The 20960-nt window shown below is 48.5% G+C and overlaps 1 protein-coding gene across 1 annotated transcript in view; it reads right to left on the bottom strand.

The window, feature by feature from the left end:
* Positions 1 to 20960, bottom strand: part of LOC135813187 (tripartite motif-containing protein 2-like) — a 238245-nt gene that overhangs the window by 89613 nt on the left and 127672 nt on the right. Inside the window, exon 13 of the mRNA XM_065326404.1 lies at positions 14649 to 14804. Coding sequence (XP_065182476.1) covers positions 14649 to 14804 — 156 coding nt within the window. The remainder of the gene's footprint in view (positions 1 to 14648; positions 14805 to 20960) is intronic.

Below are 20960 nucleotides of genomic sequence, written 5' to 3'. Positions count from 1 at the left end.
ATTCTCGTAGGGCAGTTCCCCAATGGCAGTGTCCTCCTTAGTCGGCTGACCAATCGGCGAGCGGGACAGTACGTCTGCGATAGAGTGGTCTTTTCCCTTGCGCCACGAAACCAGGTACTGGTACCCCTGCAACTTAAGCAACATTCGCCGAATGCGGGGATTATCGATTTCCATCAGTGAGTACTTTTTCATAATGGGAATCCGTGGCTGATGGTCGGTTATCACCTCGAATTTCGTCCCGGAGAGATAGACATGACATTTCTTCATTGCCCAAGCAATAGCTAGTAGCTCTAATTCTATCATCGCGTATCCTGATTCGGTATCTGAAATGAATCGGCTGCCGCATTGAATCAATCGCCAATTTCCTCCTTGCAACTGTAGGAGTGCATAACCGAGACCATTATTTCGAGAGGCAACGGTTTCCAAGCGAGTGAGGGCACCAAACTCATAGTACGCCAGAGTCGGTGTTCGCAACAAGGAAGATTTGATATTCAACATTGCGGCATCATGATCCTGGTTCCAAAGGAACTCAGCATTTGCCTTCAGCAAACTCCATAATGGCTGCGTCAATTTGGCGATTTCATTGCTGAAATCACCGAATTGATTAACCAAGCCCAGAAATGAGCAGAGATCAGTGCGTGTGGTCGGGGTCGGAAATGGTCCCAATGCCGACGTTCTCTCTGGGTCCATACGCCATGCGTCTTCGCTGACGAAGTACCCGCAGAACTGAACCTCTGACTGAGCGAAAGCGAATTTCTTCTTTGAGAATGTGATGCCATTCTCTCGCACACATTGCAAAACCGAACGGACACGCTTTACATGATCATTGAAGGTCGCGTCATGCACCAAACAATCATCTACAACCTTTGCAAAATTGACGATGCCCTCAAATGCCTGATCCGTTCGCTGGTTAAACTTATCCCCCGCCGCGACGAAACCCTGCGGATTTCTAAGGAAACGGTATCGCCCCCATGGAGTAATAAATGTGGATAAATGACGGGATTCAGGTGCCAATGGTACTTGCCAGTACCCATGACGGGCATCGAGTGTGGTTAAGAAGCGGGCATTCTCAAGATTCGCAATGTCGTCTCGCGGGGTGCACATGGGGTGCGTTGGTTGTTGAACCTGTGAATGGAGCTAAGTCAAGTCAATTGTGATGCGCTTTTCAGCAGTGTTCTTTTTGTCAGCCAGCACGATTGGGTGGCACCAATCACAAGTGTCACTCACTGGTTCAATGACTCTTTCCTTCACCATCTGATCAAGATGTTCCTTGACCTGATCACGGTGAGCAAACGGAATCGCTCGAGCTCCGTTAACTCTGCATGGTGTGGCGCCGTCGTTGAGCTTGATAACCATCGGCGGACCTTTCATGGTTGGCACCGTGTCGTCTCTAAACAAATCAGCGTATTCCTTAAGAATATTCACTCGGATCAGTTCGACTTCACTCCTCTCCTCGGAGTTGGGCATTTGGCCGGGAGCAGGACGCAACAGAGATAGCACACTTCTTGGCAAGTCTGCCGGAAGTATTCCGAGTTTCTTCAGACTCTGCCTCGATAGCAGCGGGCATTGTAACCCCTCATACACGTGGATCTGTGTTGCGATCTGACGATCACCGACTGTGATGTTGCAGGCCTCCTGGTTAACCCTTTCACCACTGTCGACGTATATATACGTCATGACGTGTGCACCTGCCCCACTGACGACGTATATATACGTCCTCGGTGTACGTCGCGTTTGTACTGATGCCTCAACATCAGTGGGGCCCGGAACTGTTCCTCAGTGGGCTGAAGGACCTGATCGACGTGTACGCAGCGTATGTGGCCAGTCTGCACAGCAGAACAGCCGCGAGCATCGAGTTTGAAGTGCGTATTTTGGCATATCGTTCAAATAAATTGTTTTGATCAAAGTTCGTTTTCGTCATCTTGCCCTGCTGTTTCTCGGCAAGGTAAGTAGCTCAACTACTCTGTGTCGATGGAAGGAGTCCTGTGAAGCAGTGTGAGGCGGGTAATGACTCTGAGGATGATTCTGGAGACAGCGAAATTGTGTCGGAGTCGTTTTCTGAGGATTACGAATTTGCTGCTATTCAAAAGATCGCAGCTGGCTCGGACGCAGGGGATGCTGGAGACCAAAGAGATTTGGAAAGCGATGCTGAAGTCTCTGACACCTATGCATGGTGTTCTGAGCAGGAGCTATCTGTCGTGAGCCCGTTTGCTGAAGTAACGTTAGTTCCTCAAGTAAACTGCGATCAAATTTGAAGGTCAGATTTTTGAAAATATTTGAATTTGAAATCAAGTGTACTGGTCAGACATGCATGCAGATCACAATAGAGATGTGCATACATGTAAGTATTGTATGTTGAGTACAGAGCCAGGTACCTACAGAATGGTGATTGCTATCTAATATGAATCCAGAATAATCCAGAATAGTCAACAATTGTGCAATTTTGAACGACTATCAGAAATTGCACAGCCGATTGTTTCTTGAATTTTCATGCGTACGTACACCGGTACGCAGTATGCACTCGGCTGTTTAGGGAATGCTTCTGACTATTTTGGTAGCTGGATTGTCTTGCCAGTGAGTGTCCAAATCAGAGAATGAGCTGTATTGCATTCTCTATCAATATGACTTTACCTGTGCCGCGTACGTATGTACGCGTGCGGCCAGTGATGATTCACCCTGGGATGCGCCGAGCACAGTGAGCCAACCGCTGCCACTGCACCGGCTGCTATTATAGCCGATGCAGTTGCTGTGGTTGTTACTCCAGTTACTCGGCATCCTCACTGTCCATCACATGGTTTTGTCTTGAAGTAGGTAGGGCTGCTGGAGGATTCAAGCTTTACGAGGCGCCAAGAAAAAAGAAAGACCCATTCTGGATCGCGCGGTCGCATATGATTCAAGCGCCGTATAAAACGAGTTGCTGTACTCTAGTCTAGGTTGCCGTAGAACACCAGGATCATATCAAGCTTGTTATATGACATTTCTCCATTCTGAAGTCAACACTGACCAGTTATAGCACTGCTTGCCATTGCTTGTCTGATCTTTGTCGTCAATTGCCTAAATTGAATGAATTTTGAGGAAAAATCGCCAAAAGTCGCATATCTAAATATGGTGTTATGAGTCTCGTACAATGAAATCCTACAAAATTTCTTTGGATTCACAGTGCATATGTCCATACCCAACATCTCCAATCAATTTTGGACCAGAATATGCATTTTCAAAAATTGCCATTTTTGGCCCAGTGGGAGGTGATTTTCCGGTCAGGGCTGAAAGGGTTAATACTATATTATAGTATTGTACTATTATAGTATCTTGTACGATATTTATATGTGTATCTGTTTTGTTCCCTTTCTCTGTGCTATAATGTTCTTGGTTCTTGGTCTTTAGTTTTGTCTTTGTTAGTGCTTTGGTTTGACCAGTACTGTAATAATAATAATGTCCCAGAACATTACATTGGCGACGAAGATGAACTGGATTTAATAGTTATAGTCATATAGATGACCTGAGTAGGCCTCAGTGACAATGGCGCTCACAGGAGTAGGCCCGGCTTTGGAGCCGTTCGATCTCGAGGGTCCTGCCCATGAAGTTTCGGCAAGATGGCGCAGGTGGAAGAGATCATTCCAGTACTATGTGGATGGGCAGAACATAACATCCGCGAAGAGGCAGAGGAGTCTGTTGCTGTACTTGGCTGGTATGCCAGTACAGGAAAATTCGAAACGCTAACAGAAGATGAGGACACCGACAATTTATTCGAGCGAGCTGTGAGTGCTTTGGACAAGGCGTTTGAGTTCGTGGCCAACAAGAGGTTCGAACGGTATAAGCTTCGTCAGATGTCACAACGGACTGGTGAAGCAGTATCTCAGTTTTCGACCCGTTTGCTTGGGCAAGGCAAATATTGTGACTATGGCACCGACATGGAGGATCATGTATGCGACCAGCTCCTCATAGGGATATCGGACAATCGCCTCAGAAAGAAATTGTTAGAAGTCGACGACCTCACTTTGGCGGTGGCCTTGAAAAAAGGTCGAGAGTATGAAACAACGGAGCAGCACGCACGTGATATGTCAACATCGACAAGTGCAAGTCACAGTGCAAGCCATGATGGGCATGGGTCCAGTTCGTACGGTACGGGTGAAGCTGCACCAGGAAGTGTGAATGCTGTGCACGGCGTACCCCAGCAAGAGTGTCACAACTGTGGAAAAGTTGGCCACTTCGCCCGCGACCGGAACTGTCCTGCACGTGGGCAAAGATGTAGAAAGTGTGGCATAAACGGTCACTTCGCATCCAAATGCAACGGAGGTGACAAACAGCATACAGGCAACACGCGTCACGCTCCCAAGTCGTCGGGAAAGGCAAGTTTGTACAGAAAAGAAAATCACTCGGCAAATCAAATTCAAGATGTAGACGATTTTGTGTTTGGAGTGCGAGGAAGTAATTTGACACAGGCCTCTATCGATGTCAGCCTCAATGGTGTGTCGACGCGAGTGCTAGTCGATTCTGGAGCATCATGCAACTTGTTGGGAGAATCGAATTTGGGCCAGCTGCAATTGCAACGCCTCGGTGTCACTTTGACGAAGTGCACCAGGAAGCTTTTCGCGTATGGAGCACACCAGCTGAATGTCGTCGGCAAGTTTACTGCAATTTTCCAATGCGGCTCAGAGCGCACTGAGGACGAAGTGATCGTCGTCAGAGGAGATGGAGAGTTCTTGCTGGGACGTAGTACTGCACTCAAGTTGAAGGCCTTGGTGCTACCTGACGTGAATCAAGTTGGCAGCGCCACAGCTAGCCCCAGTATCAACGATGAAATCAAGAATGAGTATCCTGGTGTGTTCAGTGGTGTGGGCAAGTTAATTGGCTACCAAGCCCGTCTTCATGTAGACTCTGAAGTTCCACCTGTGGCCCAACGCCAGCGTAGGATACCATATGCGTATGAAACCAAGGTGGATGAAAAACTTCAGGAGTTACAACAATCAGGAATTATTGAAGAAGCTGTGGGCCCGACGCCATGGGTTAGCCCAATTGTCATAGCACCAAAGAAGCATGGCGACATCCGTTTGTGCGTGGATTTACGCCGGGTCAATGAAGCCATCGTCCGAGAACGACATCCGATGCCAACAACAGAGGAGCTGCTGCATGAAGTCAATGGCAGCACGGTGTTTTCGAAGATTGACCTGAAGTGGGGATTTCACCAAGTAGAGTTGGAAGAAGAGTCAGGCTACCTGACAACTTTTGCTGCAAATGGGAAGTTGTACCGGTTTCGTCGACTGCCATTTGGTATAAGTTCAGCACCAGAGCTGTACCAGAAGATCATCAGCGATGTGATCAAGGATTTGGCCGGTTGCAGAAACGAAGCTGATGATATCTTGCTACATGCGGACTCACTGAACCAGCATGATGTGAGGGTTCATGCATTGATGAATCGCTTGCAGCAGGTCAACCTCACAGTCAACCCAGCAAAGTGTGAGTTTGCTAAGAGCTCCATTGAGTTCTTCGGCTTGCAGATATCTGAAAAGGGCATACAGCCAACTCCGGAAAGGATACGATCCTTGGCGGAAGCATCCAGGCCGAGCAATGCGTCGGAAGTAAGAAGCTTCCTCGGTACAGCCGGTTTCAGTGCAAAATTCATCCCTGATTTTGCTACAGTTGCTGAGCCACTGCGTCGCCTCACGGTCAAGGGAGCTCAGTTCAAGTGGACTACAGAGCAACAGCAAGCGTTCGACCACCTGAAGCGACTACTGGTGTCCAGCTCAACACTGGCATACTATGATGCTGAAGTGCCGATCGAGTTAGTGACGGATGCCAGTCCAGTTGGGCTCGGAGCTGTGCTTGTCCAGAAGGAGGATGGTGTTTGGCGGCCAGTTGCGTATGCGAGCAGATCACTGTCAGCGGTAGAGCGGAGGTACTCGCAGACCGAGTACCTCCGCGGCGTGTGAACGATTTCACACCTATCTGCTAGGCAGGGAGTTTACACTCTGCACCGACCATAAGCCGCTGGAAGTGATTTATTCGGCAAGATCCAAGCCCAGTGCCAGGATCGAGAGATGGGTCCTGCGCCTACAGCCGTACAGCTATCGAGTCAAGCACATTCCTGGAAAGACGAACATCGCTGATGCTGTATCTCGCCTGCCCGTTGCAGCGGCGGATCCAGGAATCAGCAGTGATGAAGAGTCGGTTAGACTTATCACTCAGACAGCAGCACCCATCGCTATCGGTATCAGAACGATTGAACGTAGCTCAGCTGAAGATGAAGAGCTATCTGCTGTTCACAAGTGCCTTCACGACGGATCTTGGGATGGTCTGCCAGCAGCATACCGTCAGGTCCGAGGAGAATTGACTGTTGTTGGCAAGGTGGTGCTCAGAGGTCAACGCATTGTTATCCCTATAGAGTTGCGACACCAGACCGTGCAGTTGGCACATGAGGGCCACCAGGGCATCGTGAAGACGAAAGAGCGTCCACGGTCCAAGGTTTGGTGGCCAGGCATGGATAGCGAGGCCGAGAAGCTCTGCAAGTCGTGTCATGCCTGCCAAGTGGTTGCAGCGCCAGCCAATGCACCGCCAGTCATATCCACTCCTCTTCCAGATGCGCCATGGCAGCATTTGGCTGTTGACTTGCTGGGTCCACTACCGTCTGGCGAGCACATTGTGGTGCTTGTGGATTACTACAGTCGATATTTCGAAGTAGATGTGGTCAAGTCAACATCAGCTGAAGCTGTGATTCCGATGATTGAAGCCCAGTTCAGCCGACACGGTATCCCGACAAGTTTGCGTACGGATAATGGCCCACCTTTCAACTCGGAAGGGTTTGCGAAATTTCTACATGAGTGTGGTGTTCAACAGCTTCGTACTACACCACTGTGGCCGAGAGCTAACGGTGAAGTTGAGCGACAAAATCGATCCCTGATGAAAGTGATCCGTGCTGCATATGCGGAAGGAAAGACGTGGAAGCGGGAGGTTCAACGATTCTTGATGGCATACCGCTCAACGCCACATAGCACCACCGGAGTTGCTCCAGCTGAGTTATTGTTTGGGCGCAAAGTGCACTGCAAGTTACCAGCCCTCGGTGAACCAGCGACAAACGAGGCCGTCAGAGATCGTGACAGCGAGCGTAAGCAGGGTATGCGTGACTCTGCAGATGACACCAACCATGCCACAAGCCAGTCAACGCAGATAGGTGACTCAGTACTGCTAAAGCGTTCGGAGACACGGTCGAAGGTCGCCACACCATTCCATCACCAACCTCATGTGGTAGTTAGTCGGAATGGGGACCAAGTAGTGGTTCAGGCACCAGATGGGAAGCTTGTGCGGAGGAACGTACAGTTCACCAAACCATTCCGGCAGCTGCATCCAGCTGAACCTAGCCCCGAAGTGCAAGAGGCACCCCAGCATCGTGCGGAGCCCCGCAGGTCAGGCAGGTTAAGCGTGAAATGCTAAGGAACCTGTCCTGCCCTTGTTCTGTTCGGCATTGACTAGGCTATATGACAGTTGTGTTTGACTGGTCGCTCGGCTAACAATGTATGAGCTTACATTATACTGTATATTTACATATTTTATGACATGGATTGATAGAACGCTTTTGGTTATTCGTCGCGTTTTGGACAGCCTATTTTGGTTTATTTAGTTTATTGAAATGCTACGTTGAAGTTTGCTATGGTCAGTATTTCTATGGACTGTAGTAGTAGACTTTCGAGAAAAGGAGGAATGTGATGTTGCAGGCCTCCTGGTTAATACTATATTATAGTATTGTACTATTATAGTATCTTGTACGATATTTATATGTGTATCTGTTTTGTTTCCTTTCTCTGTGCTTTATGTTCCTGGTTGTTGGTCTTTAGTTTTGTCTTTGTTAGTGCTTTGGTTTGACCAGTACTGTAATAATAATAATGTCCTAGAACATTACACCGGCCGACAGCAAAGCCGTGACCATGCCTGTGTTCGTGAGGCGACCTCCATTGGCATTCAGAACAACACTGAGGTCCGGGACAAGGTCACATTCCTTGCCTCCCAGTTTCCGAAGTCCATCCAGGTTTATTGCATCAACGTCACTGCCTGTATCGGGAAGCCATCTGAGCTTCGCTGCTGACCTTGGGTCATGGTTGTCCAGGCACGTTGGTATTTCGATGCGATCATTGTTGCCGCTGAAGTTTGCGACTTACAGCCGCAAGTGACCAAGCTGGGATGCATCCGCTGGGCATCTTCTCTGGAAATGTCCCTTCTCACCACACGAATTGCAGGTTTTCCCTCGGGCGGGACATCGGGAGAGCGGGTGGGAGTCATATCCACACTTAGGACAATTGGCTCTAGGCTGGTTGTCTCCCTCCTGCTTTTGAACGGGCGGTTTGCCACTCTGTTGTGGTTCATGACTGCGAGTAGAAGACGCATTGCTGCTCGACTGTGACTGCTTGCTCCGCTGGTACCGAGTTTTGCGCAATGCCTGTGCACGGCCGACTTGCGCTTGTGGCATATCTTGCTGGGTGGCTTTGGCAGCTTCCTCAGCCCTGCATATCCGAACGGCATCCTCCAGCGTCAGGGCTGGGGTGGACAGAAGCCTATGCCTTGTGTCATCATCACGAATGCCAACCACAAGCCTGTCGCGCCATGTCTCCTGGCCTCTCCTCTGGACGCTCGACCAGCATTGGCCACATCAACGGAGGCTACGTGTGCAAGTAGTGCAGAATTCTCCAACTGTGAAGTCACAAGCCTTGTAAAGCTCCTTCAACACCGTCAGGAAGGAGTCGAACAACTCATTATCGTCTTGTTTCAAATTGTAGAACTCCAATCTGTCCAGTAAAGGGTTACGACGACGCCTCGATGGCCCCGATGATAGCGTCACCATCGTCCTCCTCGGAAATACAGATTATGTCTTGGTGGATATACCGCCAGAGTTACTCGTCTAAGGACTGTCTCAGTGCTGCCACTCTGGTTTCTCGGTCCTGGGACCTGAGGTGCTGGCAGCGTACAAAGCCCTCCCACGATTCTTTCCACGTCGTGAAATCTGCCAAGGTGGCGGTAGCGTCCAAAATTGGGCGTTCAACATTGATGGAGGTCTGCTTTGTGGGCTGACTTGCCCTCTGTGGTTCTCTTGCACCCTGGCTCAGCGCAGCGTCTAGCAGCGCCACCATTCGGTCATCATGGGCAGAAGCCTGCTGTGCTTGATCAGCGATCAGTTGCGCCAATCGGGCGAGGGTGTAGTCCTGCCTTGAAACTGGTTCACCTTCGCTGTGGGCCAAGTCGCCGTCCATCTTGGTTGCTTCTCCACCTTCCGCGTCCATTGCTGCGATAGCACGTTGGTTCGGGTCACTGCGCCATGTTATGTTCCACCAACTTGGATAGAATGGATCAACGTACATAAGGAAAGTGCCTTATGTACAGACTACATACATGTATTAGCGCTACAGACTACATATTAGCGCTAGCTAAATGAGCGTGCCAATTGTATGAATAATGTGATACACAACAGAACAACAAGGACAATCAAGGCTTGTTTGCTGCTACTTTAAGTTTCATGCTTACGCAATCATCAGGCAACATGAAGATCGGGTGCCGACCATGCCGGTATATATGCCAGGAGAGGGTGGTATAAAAAGCTGTGTGAGACTGTGGGGGCTAGCGCAGTAGCGGTGATGTTTTAGGCAGGGGGCTGTGTGCAGAGTGTGTGGTTGTTGAAGGCAGGGGCTAGCAGTGCAGCGTGAGCGCGAAGTGTGTGGCTGGTGTGGGCAGGAGGTGGTGAACAATGCGTGTGGATGTTGTAGGCAGGAGGCTGTAGAGCTAGCAGTGTGATAATAGCGCAATGTAAGTGGATATGTCTGGTGTGGGCAGGGTGTTATGAGCAAGGTGTGTGAACGTGAATGGTGTGGGCAGGAGGCTGTGGAGACATGTTTAGGTGACACCGTGGTTTTTTAGGAGATACTTGTTCTCGTGTCGGCACTTGGACACCATTTCGGAGCGCTTGTTGAGGCTGGACGGTGATCCTAGCGTGTTCAGGATGTGATACTTTTCTCTGGTACAGAGGGAACACCGCTTCGTGATGTTGGAGTATGCCCGGGCGCGATATTTTATCCTCCATTCGACTTCGTATTGGGCGTTGGATTTCTTCAGCTTCCAGATGTAGTTGGAGAACTCAGTGCAGCTGGAGTACTTCTCGTATCTTGTTGTAGTCATGTGGTTGGCATGGCGTGACTTGAATGGTGGCGCCGACATACCGGTGTATTCCTTTTTGGTGGGGCCTGACGTTATGGATGCCACATATATCAGCTCCGTCGTTTGGCATTCACCGTTGAGTGGACAAGATGGCTTGTCTCGGCAGTTGCAGGGCTTTTCCGGTTTTTTCGTTTGCGGGCAGAGGACCGCTTTGTTGTGGCTTTTGATGCGTGCAGCCATATTTGGCATGCAACTGTAGCTTATCTTGATGGTGTTTTTTGTGAATATTTTTCCGAGCTTCGACTGCGGGGGGAAGTGCTTCTTAATGAGCGCGAGGAATCTTCCACCGATGTTTGTTTTCACATTACGGCTGTAGGGCGGGTTGTACCAAATCACCTTCCTCTTCCTTTTCTTCTTTTTGCTTGTTTTCTGTTTGAACTCTAGCGTGCTAGGGTGGCCGCTGGCGTTGAGGGCCTCCGCGTAGATAGGGATAGCATCACGGAACACCGCCTCTGAGCAGGAGATGCTTGCCAGTCGGTTGTTAATTCCAGCTGGGATGTTCTTAAGGACTTGCGGTGGGTGATTGGAGTTGACGTTGACATACAGTGGGGTGTCGTTGGGTTTTCGGTACGGTTGGTAGGTTCCTGTGGAGAGGCTCATTGTGATTGCGTGAGCATGAAACTTAAAGTAGCAGCAAACAAGCCTTGATTGTCCTTGTTGTTCTGTTGTGTATTACGCTCTGCCTTTGTGGTGTTGAGCACTATAAAGCACTCTGGGTACATCCTTTGGTGAATAATGTGATACAATTGATCCCTGTCCTCTGAAGTACATACAAGATCACACCAACATAGGTGTCCCAATCTAGGCGATTGTCAAGGTGAACGCCGAGGTAGCGCGCAGAAGACGCTGAAGGGAGGAGACAATCGCCGCTTTTGACTGTTAGTTCCTGTACATGCTGCTGAGGAGATATGGTCAAAACCTGGCTCTTGGCGGCGTTAAAGATCAGGCCTCGAGACTTCAGCCAACCGTCCAGGGCAGTTGCCGCTGTGGTGAGGGTTCTAAGATCCTTTGCTAGTGATTGTAGACCAAAGAAGGCTGCACGTAGTTCCAATCAGTTGATAAGAATGTGCTTCTCCGCCAGTGTCCAAAGTCCTGATGCATGGCGATGACCACAGACTGCTCCACGGCCGACTGTTGATGCTGCATCCGTCTGCATGACCAGGTCTGGAACTGGCAGAAGAATAGAGCGCCCGTTGAACCCCTCCAGGTGCTAAAGCCACCAAGACAAATCCTCCAATGCTGCTTCGGAAAGCCGGAAGAATCGAGAGCGCTGCTGAGGAAATCAGCTCCAGGATGCTGGCAAGGCCTCTGGGCAATTACGCCCCAGCAAGTTGTCAACGTCCGATGGACCTTGTCTGTGGGTAGTTCTATTGTCATGGCTACTGACCTAACCTGGAATCCCAGAAATTCCCACACCTGTAAGAGCTGAGGTTCTGACTTGCTGAAGTTTATCTGGAAGCACAGGGCCAGCAACAGATGAATGAGATTGGCCACATGCTGCAACGCCTATTGAAATGATCAAGCCATGATCAGTATATCGTCCAGGTACACGCCCAGACGTACACCCTGTTGGTGGAAACAGGTGATCACCGGTTAAAGGAGCTTGGTGAATTGCCGTGGAGCAGATACCAGGCCAAACATGACAGGTGCAAATCGGTACTATCGACTCTGCCACAGCACCTAAAGGAAGTGACGGAGGGTTGGATGCACTGGCATTGACATGTATGCGTTGGTTAGGTCCACTTTCACCATAAAATCGTTCTTTATCAGTGCCTCCCGCATGGTGGTATTGCACAAACCGGTTCAATTCCAAGTCTGACCACCAATTAGGCCGCTCGGACGTCACTGGACCTCTGAGGCGGGCAACCTCCAGTCCAAACCCCACTTGGGTAACTGGGTGCATCCGCACTGCAGTTCTGGTGGCAGTGCCTGCAAGCATACCTCTAGAGGGAAACGGATTAGGCGCTGTTTGGCTTCAGAGGGCCTTGCTTGTTGTCTGGCTGTTGGTGTGACCGGGGTTGACACGGTGGCTTCTTGGAATAATGTGGACGGTGAGGGACATGGCTTGCGGAGGTCCACCCATTCCTGCGGGCTCCTCTCCCTCAAAAAACGGCACAGGGGAAGCCTCCGAAGGCTTGCGGCATTTGGTGTTGCTATTTCTCTGGTCTTGTTCGAAGCTTGGCGGCCGTCTGTCTTTTCCAGCCACATGGCCATGACTTGCAGGCAGCGTATGACGTACATGGGCCCAGGCATTGCCCGGTTCCGCTCACTTAGTTATCTGCTCGTTCTAGGCAGAGCCAAATTTTGACTAACCAGGGTTAGCAAGATCTGCTGGGCCTAGGATAGAGAGCTTGCGGTGGATCTTAGATAAACAGATTGAACGTCGTTTTATGGTGAGTGCCTGTTTAGCATCTACCGGGAGACGCAGTGCCGCCGTAGCGGCCTCCTGGATCTCAGGGCCGGCGGAACCGGTCAGGCTGGTCCGGCCATGGCCGGACCACTTTCCCAGCTGGATGGTCCATGTGATTCGTGCAAAATCGGTGTAAAAATCCAGAGGTTCATGTCTCGACTGTACTGCCGACGTGTGATGTGCTTCGAAGTAGCTCAGGGCTACGTGACAAGCAGACTGCAGCACGACCTCATGAGCTCACCTTCCACCAAAGAAGTACCACCAGTCACTCCTAACGAAATGCACGCACTAGGCAACATTGGAAGCGAGCGAAAACATCTCACAAGACAGAAGAGTCTCGATCGAAAGAGACTCCTCTTTTGATCGAGGGTGTCGATCGTATCGCATACATGGAGAAGTCGACACGAGATCATAGTTACTAAAATCTTTATAGATCGTTTTTTTACCTATTCCTTACAGACAGTTTTCAATCTCTTGGATGCTACCATCACCGGCACTGTATGGCTTTAATATTATGGAAAAATCGTAGCTTTTGTGTTCTTTTACGATAATTCTCTGCATTTTCTGGAGCCTCACGAGATGCAAATTCGCCCTATTTCACGTAAATTTTCAATATTTCTCCCGTGGGACATCCCCCGGACCCCCCTCAAAGGTTGGCTGGACCACTCCCAAACTCCTTCCTCCGGCCCTGGATCTGCTGACCTTGCTCACTGAAGTCAGGGTTCTTGTACCTCAAGAATGAAGCACAACGGGATCCACCACATTCAACAACTTCGGCTGCGTCAGGTACTGAGGCCTATCCGGCCGAGCCTCTAACCGAGGTGGCTTCCTGTCAGCAGAATATACCATGCGGGCGACTTGCGCATCCTAAGCCAGGACTAATGCAGCGGGAGTGTCCGGGCAAGTGTAGCGGCGGGAAAATGCCTGCCGGATTTGCGTCGGAGTTCTGAGCAAAGACATGACTTGGGAAGCTTGGCAGTTTCGTACAAAACATATCGGGTAAACCCTTTCTCCTCCTCATCCCCGTCATCCACTGGCCAGTCAGTAATGGGACCCACACAGTCGAACTCCAGACTATATGTGCTACCAGACTGAGAGTCCAAATCATCAGCTGCCATACCAGATAGCGTCGTACAAGCGGCAAGTGGCTTGATTGTGCCAGACCTGCTGGATCTTCAGGATCACACAGGTTTGAGGGAAGAGGTTGTAGCCTAGGTGGCTCTCTCGAGGTAGACCGAGCAGCAAGTGGCTTCAGGGTGGGATTATTTACCAGGTCGCCATCAACGACCCCGCCACGCGTATGCTCAAGACCGGCTCTAGAAGCCTGCGCGGGCAGAGTAGACCTCGCTAAAGAGGACTCAGCCAATTGGGAAGCAACTGGGATCAGGAGTGGATCAGTTTCCGGGGTACATGTACCATCCACGATCCGTGAGTCATGCTCTTGCCTAGAGTTGGACTCCAAATTTCACACCCGCATTGACTATTGTGGCATTCCAAAGATGCCAAACGCCTCTCGAGTGGGCGCAAGGTTTGGCCCAGAGCCTGCTGGACTAGAGAAAAAACATCCTGAGGTGCGCATTCCATACCGAAACTCAGACAACAGAAAACTTCAACTAAGCACTTCCTCGAAGAAAAAAAAGATGAAGAAGAAGGTAGAGTTTGCGCGTTTGAGCTGATGGATTACGTGTGAGGCAGTTTTCTTTTACGAAATTTTGTTCTCCCAATTTGTAGTATAACTGCTATGTCGAGCAAAGGAAAACCCGATTTCGGGTTGGTATACACTGTTATATCGAATCCCAAAGCTCCGATATGCAAATAGAATATGGGGATCCTAGAGAAAGTTTCCCACTTTCCAATGGTGTCATCACTTTTAAAACCGGAGAAACTATCATAAGGAAATGTGGGTTGATAACACTATCTACCAGACCAATGACTTACTGTAGAGAAATACTGCAGATGCAGTTTACATGTCTTGCTATACATCAAGAAGATGATGAAAATTGTGTATTGAGATAGATCTGTGTGCTGGTTTCTATAAACTAACCTTCACCCGATGATTGCTCATATCAGCAATAAAGACCTTTCCATCGTTGCTGATTGTGATGCCATATGGATTAGTGAACTGCACCCTGCCATTACCGTAGCTACCAAATGATGTACAGCTATTGTGGATGGACCTATAGTGATTTTGTGTTGCAACCTGTAGATACACAGTAGAGATCATATTCATAACTTAACAATTCTGACCGGGTGAAAATCATACTAGCTTGTTGGCCAATCAGTATTCGTCATACAATCTGTTCACATAACGGGAGAAAAAATAATAATGAATGTTGAATATGTTATCGATGTGGTCTTTATAACATACCGTGCTATGTGCACGGTGTTTGATTACGTATTGGCTTAACAAGGAACACATATCAAGAAACGGTGTAGGAACTCACTGCACGGGAAAACAAAACACCTCAAAAACCTGTGCGCTGTAAATCAGGCTGAGTAGTATTGGTCAATTCTTCAGCTTTTCACTTATCATTGTGATCAGGCTGAGCCCCATTCCCCCAGTGCTGTATTGATGAAGCCACAAAGGACAGAACCGGTGTGTGTGTGCGTTTTTGTGTTTGTGTGTGTGTGTGTGTGTGTGTGTGTGTGTGTGTGTGCGTGTGTGTGTGTGCGCGCGTGCATGCGTGCGTGCGCGAGTGCGTGTGTGTGTGTGTGTGTGTGTGTGTGGTGCCACCTAGTTCGGTTGGTGGGTACACTTATGCCTGATTGTGTTGGGTGTGTTGCCAACAGGCTCGGCTGCTTGAAGGTGTAATGTTGTACCTGCCACCTTTGTTGGTTCCAGGGTTCATAATTATACTTTCTATTTTAGTATACATACCTGTTAACCCAGAGTTTTGTATATTTTTGGGGATTTCAGGGTGATTTCACCGAAGGTTTGGGGATTTCAAGGGCTGTCGGCCGTTGCGCGGTTCAATAGCCAATTGAGTCATTTTTCCAAGATTCCTTTTGGGTCCCTCTCCCCTCTCCCGGGGAGACCCACGTGACCAGTTTTGGCAGTGACAAGTACAAGTACAAGTGTGTGTGCATGTGTGTATGTATGTGTGTTCGTGTGAGGGGGGGGGGGGGGGGCTGGTGGTGATATTACGTCCTCCGGAAACATAAAATTCATGACATTTTCACGTGACTTTTCTGTGAGCAACTCTGCTCGACGAAAGTGTATTATTGGAAGGAAAACACTCCAACACACTCAATGGACATGTATTAAAAAATCTGCAAGACCGATTGATGGGAATAGAGTCTCAGTCAAAGTTGCCATTGGTCGATTCATCACCGCTGGAACCAACCAAAGTAGCAGGTCGATCTACGTGTTCTCGCATGTCACAGTGCAGCTTGTTGTTGTTGTTTCTGTATTTTACTTCACCATATGAACAGGCAAGACTGCCTTCTCACCGGGGCTATTGGCCCACGGCTCTCACAATATGATGAAAATGTTTAAAATGTGTATGAAGAAGAAAGGAACGGAAAAGAAGATGAAATGAAAGGAAAGAAAACAGTAGTTATTAATTTTATGAAGGGGAGGGGGTAGGAAATAGGTATTATCATAGTTGATGAGAGAAGTTTGATATCAAATATTCTTGTTCTATAGACTATTTAGTACGGGCATTTCAAGAGAGTCATGCATGGGCAAGGCAGGATTTGGACTAGGATAGAGGACAAGAACATAAATGATGAGCATCTGTTCAGGCAGAATCTGTGAAGAAGACATAGTAGGCACAACATCGGAGAGCTAGTTGAGGAGGGAGATAAGGTCATAGCCAGACAGCAATGCTTGAAACGTGTGGCGTGCGTCGCAAACGCGAATATCAGCAGTGAGAGAGTTCCATGTGGTACTGCCAACAAAGGCGATAGAGCTACGGAATGAGGGACCAGGTAGGAACGGGACTCTGAGCAGCTGGCTGACCTGACCACGCATGACACAACTTCTGTCCACATCCGTGGCAATGAGGGAGTAGTAGGATGTGAACAGTGAGCTGGCTCCGCCATGAAGGCAGCGGAAGACGAAGAGAAGCAGACGTTGCACGTACAACTGGTGGAGCTGAGGCAATGATAGTCTGACAAACAGGGGAGCAGTGGGGGTCCTTCTGGGAAGTTGGAAGATGGCTCGTATGCCAGACTTAACAATGCATGTCAGTCGATGTAGCAGCAGTTTGGATAGAGCGGGAAAGAAACAGTTGCAGGCATAGCAGAGAACAGACTGGATCATACTCATGTACCAGCCCCGGCGGGCATTTCTCCGTGTCCCAGATCGTCTTCGCTGTTACTAGTACTTCAAAGTATATGGTTTACACATGTGCCTTCCCTAGCATCACTCTTCGTAAGTAACGCTCTTTCTTTTTTCTTCTTCATTTTCTCTCTTTGATTTGCATTTTTGTTCTCGGTCCGTGGTTGGTTTCATCTTTACTTCTTTTTATTGGCTATTTTCATTATGTGACATGAAGTGCAAACAGTAGGGCTGAAACGAATGCTCAATGAAGCGAACGAATATTCTCTTTCCGAATACGTGTGAAACGAAGAATATTCCGAATATTCTAAACCATACAATATCCATGGATACCTAGTTGTATCCATGGTAACCATATACAATCAACTGGTGTATATCCCAATTACAGGAGGGACATTTGAAAAGGGCAATGTTATCATTTGTCTTGCTGATGACAACACATGGAAGGTGGCAATCTCACCCACTTTCTGCACCAAAAAAACCTGTTCGATATCAAAAAGGCGAGTTTCTTTACATTTACGAACATTCTTATTCTACTCTAACGAAGAATATTCTTTTTCCGATCTGCACATTTCGAATATTCGAATAATTCGAATATTCCTTTCAGCTCTAGCAAACAGTAAATAAATAAATAAAAATCTAGGGGGAGACCGCGGTGACGCTGGTACTTATCGCCTCTGCTCTTGAGGGTGCCCCGGAACGACGACGCGTACAGGAAAAGCCAAACATTTTGCATGTTATCTGCATTGTAGTCGTACCATCACTTCACAACTGCAACTTGTATGCGACCAAGAAGACATCGGAGTGGAGGCTGCTGAACAGAGCAAGATCTTCCACGTTGAATACGCGGTAGCGGACGACGACTTCAATTTTGAACTTTTTAGCTTTGTTGTGCTGAGCGAAGTGAGTCACTTCTTTGCGTTATGGAGTTTTTGACATCCTGCTGACCTGTTCGCACTTTGGCTGGTGTTTTCGGGGATGACGCAGATTCCAAAAAAGCTAGCTGCTATCCCTGTCATACTATTCTTGCTCCTCAGTACCTTTGCCCTTCTCTTTCTCATTGTGAGCCAAAAACTGTAAACGACGAGCAGTTAGCCCAGTTCTTTTGTTGCATGGCAATGTGCCTGTTGGACAAAATGCAAAACATCGTCACTCCCATTGCTTTACAGCACGACATCCTTGCCTTGCGATGACTGTCGTCTTTCAAGAATGTGAATAATGCCTTCCTATGGTTCCAATAATGTCATCTGTCTGTCTTTCATGCCGAGAGAGCCACACAGAGAGCAACGGAACAGGAGCGAAAATTAGTCAAAAAAGTCGGAGAAAGTACCAACATGGTTGTCATTAACATTCTGAAATTGGTCCACCTAGCGCAACCTTAGTCTCGTACTGACGTTTCCTTCATTCTCCTGGGTTTTTACCAATAACCAGTGCATGCCGAAGTAGGTGGTGTTATGTGTGTGCAGCATAATATCGAGAAAAAAAAGGCCAACAAGTAAGAATTCATTGGTCAGAAAAAATACGTCAAATAGTTGTGGCATGTAAACCACTTTGAGTAGTAGCGTACTCGAGCGATAAGTGCACTATTTTTTATAGTCCACCACAGATGGGTCGCTATTCAAGATAGGGCACTATTCAAGACAGGCAACGAAACAGAGCCTAAAGTTTACTGCAACCAATCAAAATCAAAAGAAAGGGCAGCAAGAACTGTGATTTTGATTCTGAAACCACCAATTCAATGACATGGACAAGAGCAGTATCAAAAGATCACCAAACTTGCACATCAGCTTGCTTCCAAGCCGGGGGGGGGGGGGGGGGTGGGGATGGTGGGGGAGGGGGGGGGGCACTATACAAGAGACGGGTTTCTTTTTCCACTGGCTCTTAGAGACTGGGGCAAATTCGAGATAGGGCTCTAATCGCGTGAGCACGGTATTGGTCAATTAATCGGCCTTGCAAGCTGTGGCATGGTGCAATCCCAGCACAACTTAGTACGGCTTCTGTTGTAGTATCGCTATCGTCGTCTCCGAAAATGGGCGTCAAAGATTAAAGTTATGCAGAACTGCGACAACAAGGCACAATATGACAGTGGTACTGAGACATTCAACGACCAGACACCTAGCTCCAACACATGTACCAAGCACCAACCAACAACTTTCCAACTTGGACGACTCAGGTGTGCAAAGTTCCAAATGAGTGGAGTTAAAGTGCAACAAAGATGTGCACAAGCTATGTTGCGGGGTAACAAAGAATGCCGAACATTACAGGATGATTAATGAGACTAGTAAGACAATCGGACGTACCGGTCTTACTCCAACTTGAAGACGCAAAGTAACAGACCACCCAACCCGAAGGTATGTAATATACATGACGAGCGGAAGCCAAGCGAAGACGATCTATTTTTATTTTTACTTCCTCCGCGTCATTAAATTGTCGTTTCCCAGAGCAATTCTTCGAATTTATTTTTTCCACTCGAAAGGCAAAGAAATCAGATAGAAATTAAGGCAGAGCATTGTCGACGGACCAAGCTTTAGTTTGTGGCCTCCCGCTTTGCTTCACTTGCAGCTAAGGTCGACGTACTCATCAGAGTTTGAGGCAGACCCTTCAGCACTCAATATGCTGAATAAGACGCGCGTTCAACTTCAGGTCAAGAAACTTCGTTTTCAAATGACCCATGCCTCCAGGTGGCTGGCGATGAAGGCAAGCTAGCATTTTTCAGGTACACTGTAACGACCTTCCAGCAGGATAGGGTAAGCAGTTCCGCACCTTCTTTCCTTGGCAAGCGCTTCGCTGATTTTGTTGGTGTTTTCAGACCTGCTACCTTCGCAGCAACGTGCACCACAAGTAGCGCATTTAAGGAATTTGAGAACACTTTCTACTTGCCATCGTCAACTTCAGCATTTCATATTCAGGAGAGATACCAGGATTCTTATACCCGAGCTTTCAGTCTTGATAAATGCCCAAGGAGTGATGTGGGACAGCACGAACTCCAGAAAAACGATATGCGCTCTGGGGCGGAATAGTGCGGAGCGCGTTGAATTTTCTTGGTGCGGAAGAGAGCTCCGACAAGGTCCGAGACCACCACGGCTTCAGTAACAAGTAGGCATTGTGCAGAAAGGGTCGCACAAATGTTCGAACACAGAAAACAGCGATTCCGACAGTCTGACTAAGACAAGTCAAGTCACAAACATTGCGATGTGCGAAGCGACAATTTTAATGATGCGGAGGAAGTACAGTGATCACAGCTCACAGGCAAAGACAAAAAATTGCATAGTGGGAGCATAGTAATGGTCAGGCTTTTTGCCCTTGACGTCATGGGAATTGTGACGAACATGCAGAAAAGTTCCTACTTAACTTCACATTGGTGCAAATATAATGGGCAAGTTACTAACTTGAAGTTAGGGTTGGTTCGAGTATTGCCGGTGCGCGATGGGAGTCACCAGCAGTTGGCCTCTTGCAACCCGCTCCCAGTCATTGTGATTACTTGGTCCGACTTATTTAAATGTGCGCTTCGCTTCAAAACTCAAGCATATGTACAAAGGAACACCTGTACTAAAAAAATCAACCAAGAGACGGTAGATAGGTAACTACTGTTTCGTTTCTTGGCCTGACCTTGTAGTTTTCATTGCTACTGGTGTCTCAGGGCGCATCTGCAAGTGCGTCAACCTGCAAAACGTCGACAGGTTTTTCATCTCCTCCAAGCTACACTTCGCTTCCTTGATTTTTTCACTCCATAGGCACGATTTTGACGATCGACTTCGCCTCCTCCTCGTGCAGTACGACTGCCAGAATGGTGGCTATAGGTGTTTATGCCTGACGCTCCCACGACACCTTCAAAAAGAGGCGAACGAGTAAACCACCACGCATCAAAAATCACTTCTCATCACCATGTGCCGTGCGCGTACTGCGTCTGATCTGCGTCGACCTGACCTGATTGTCATGCATGCAGGCAGACCATGCGTGCTCTTCCCTGCCTGTTTCACGAATCCACTGGCCCCGGAGACTGGCGACCTTGTGACGCATCGCGATCGCGGCTCCGAGGACTCCGCACTATTCACGCACCGTATCCTTATGATA

Source organism: Sycon ciliatum, chromosome 3 (genome assembly GCF_964019385.1).
Source record: "Sycon ciliatum chromosome 3, ocSycCili1.1, whole genome shotgun sequence".
Lineage (NCBI taxonomy): Eukaryota > Metazoa > Porifera > Calcarea > Leucosolenida > Sycettidae > Sycon > Sycon ciliatum.
This window is presented reverse-complemented; position numbering and strand designations above follow the sequence as displayed.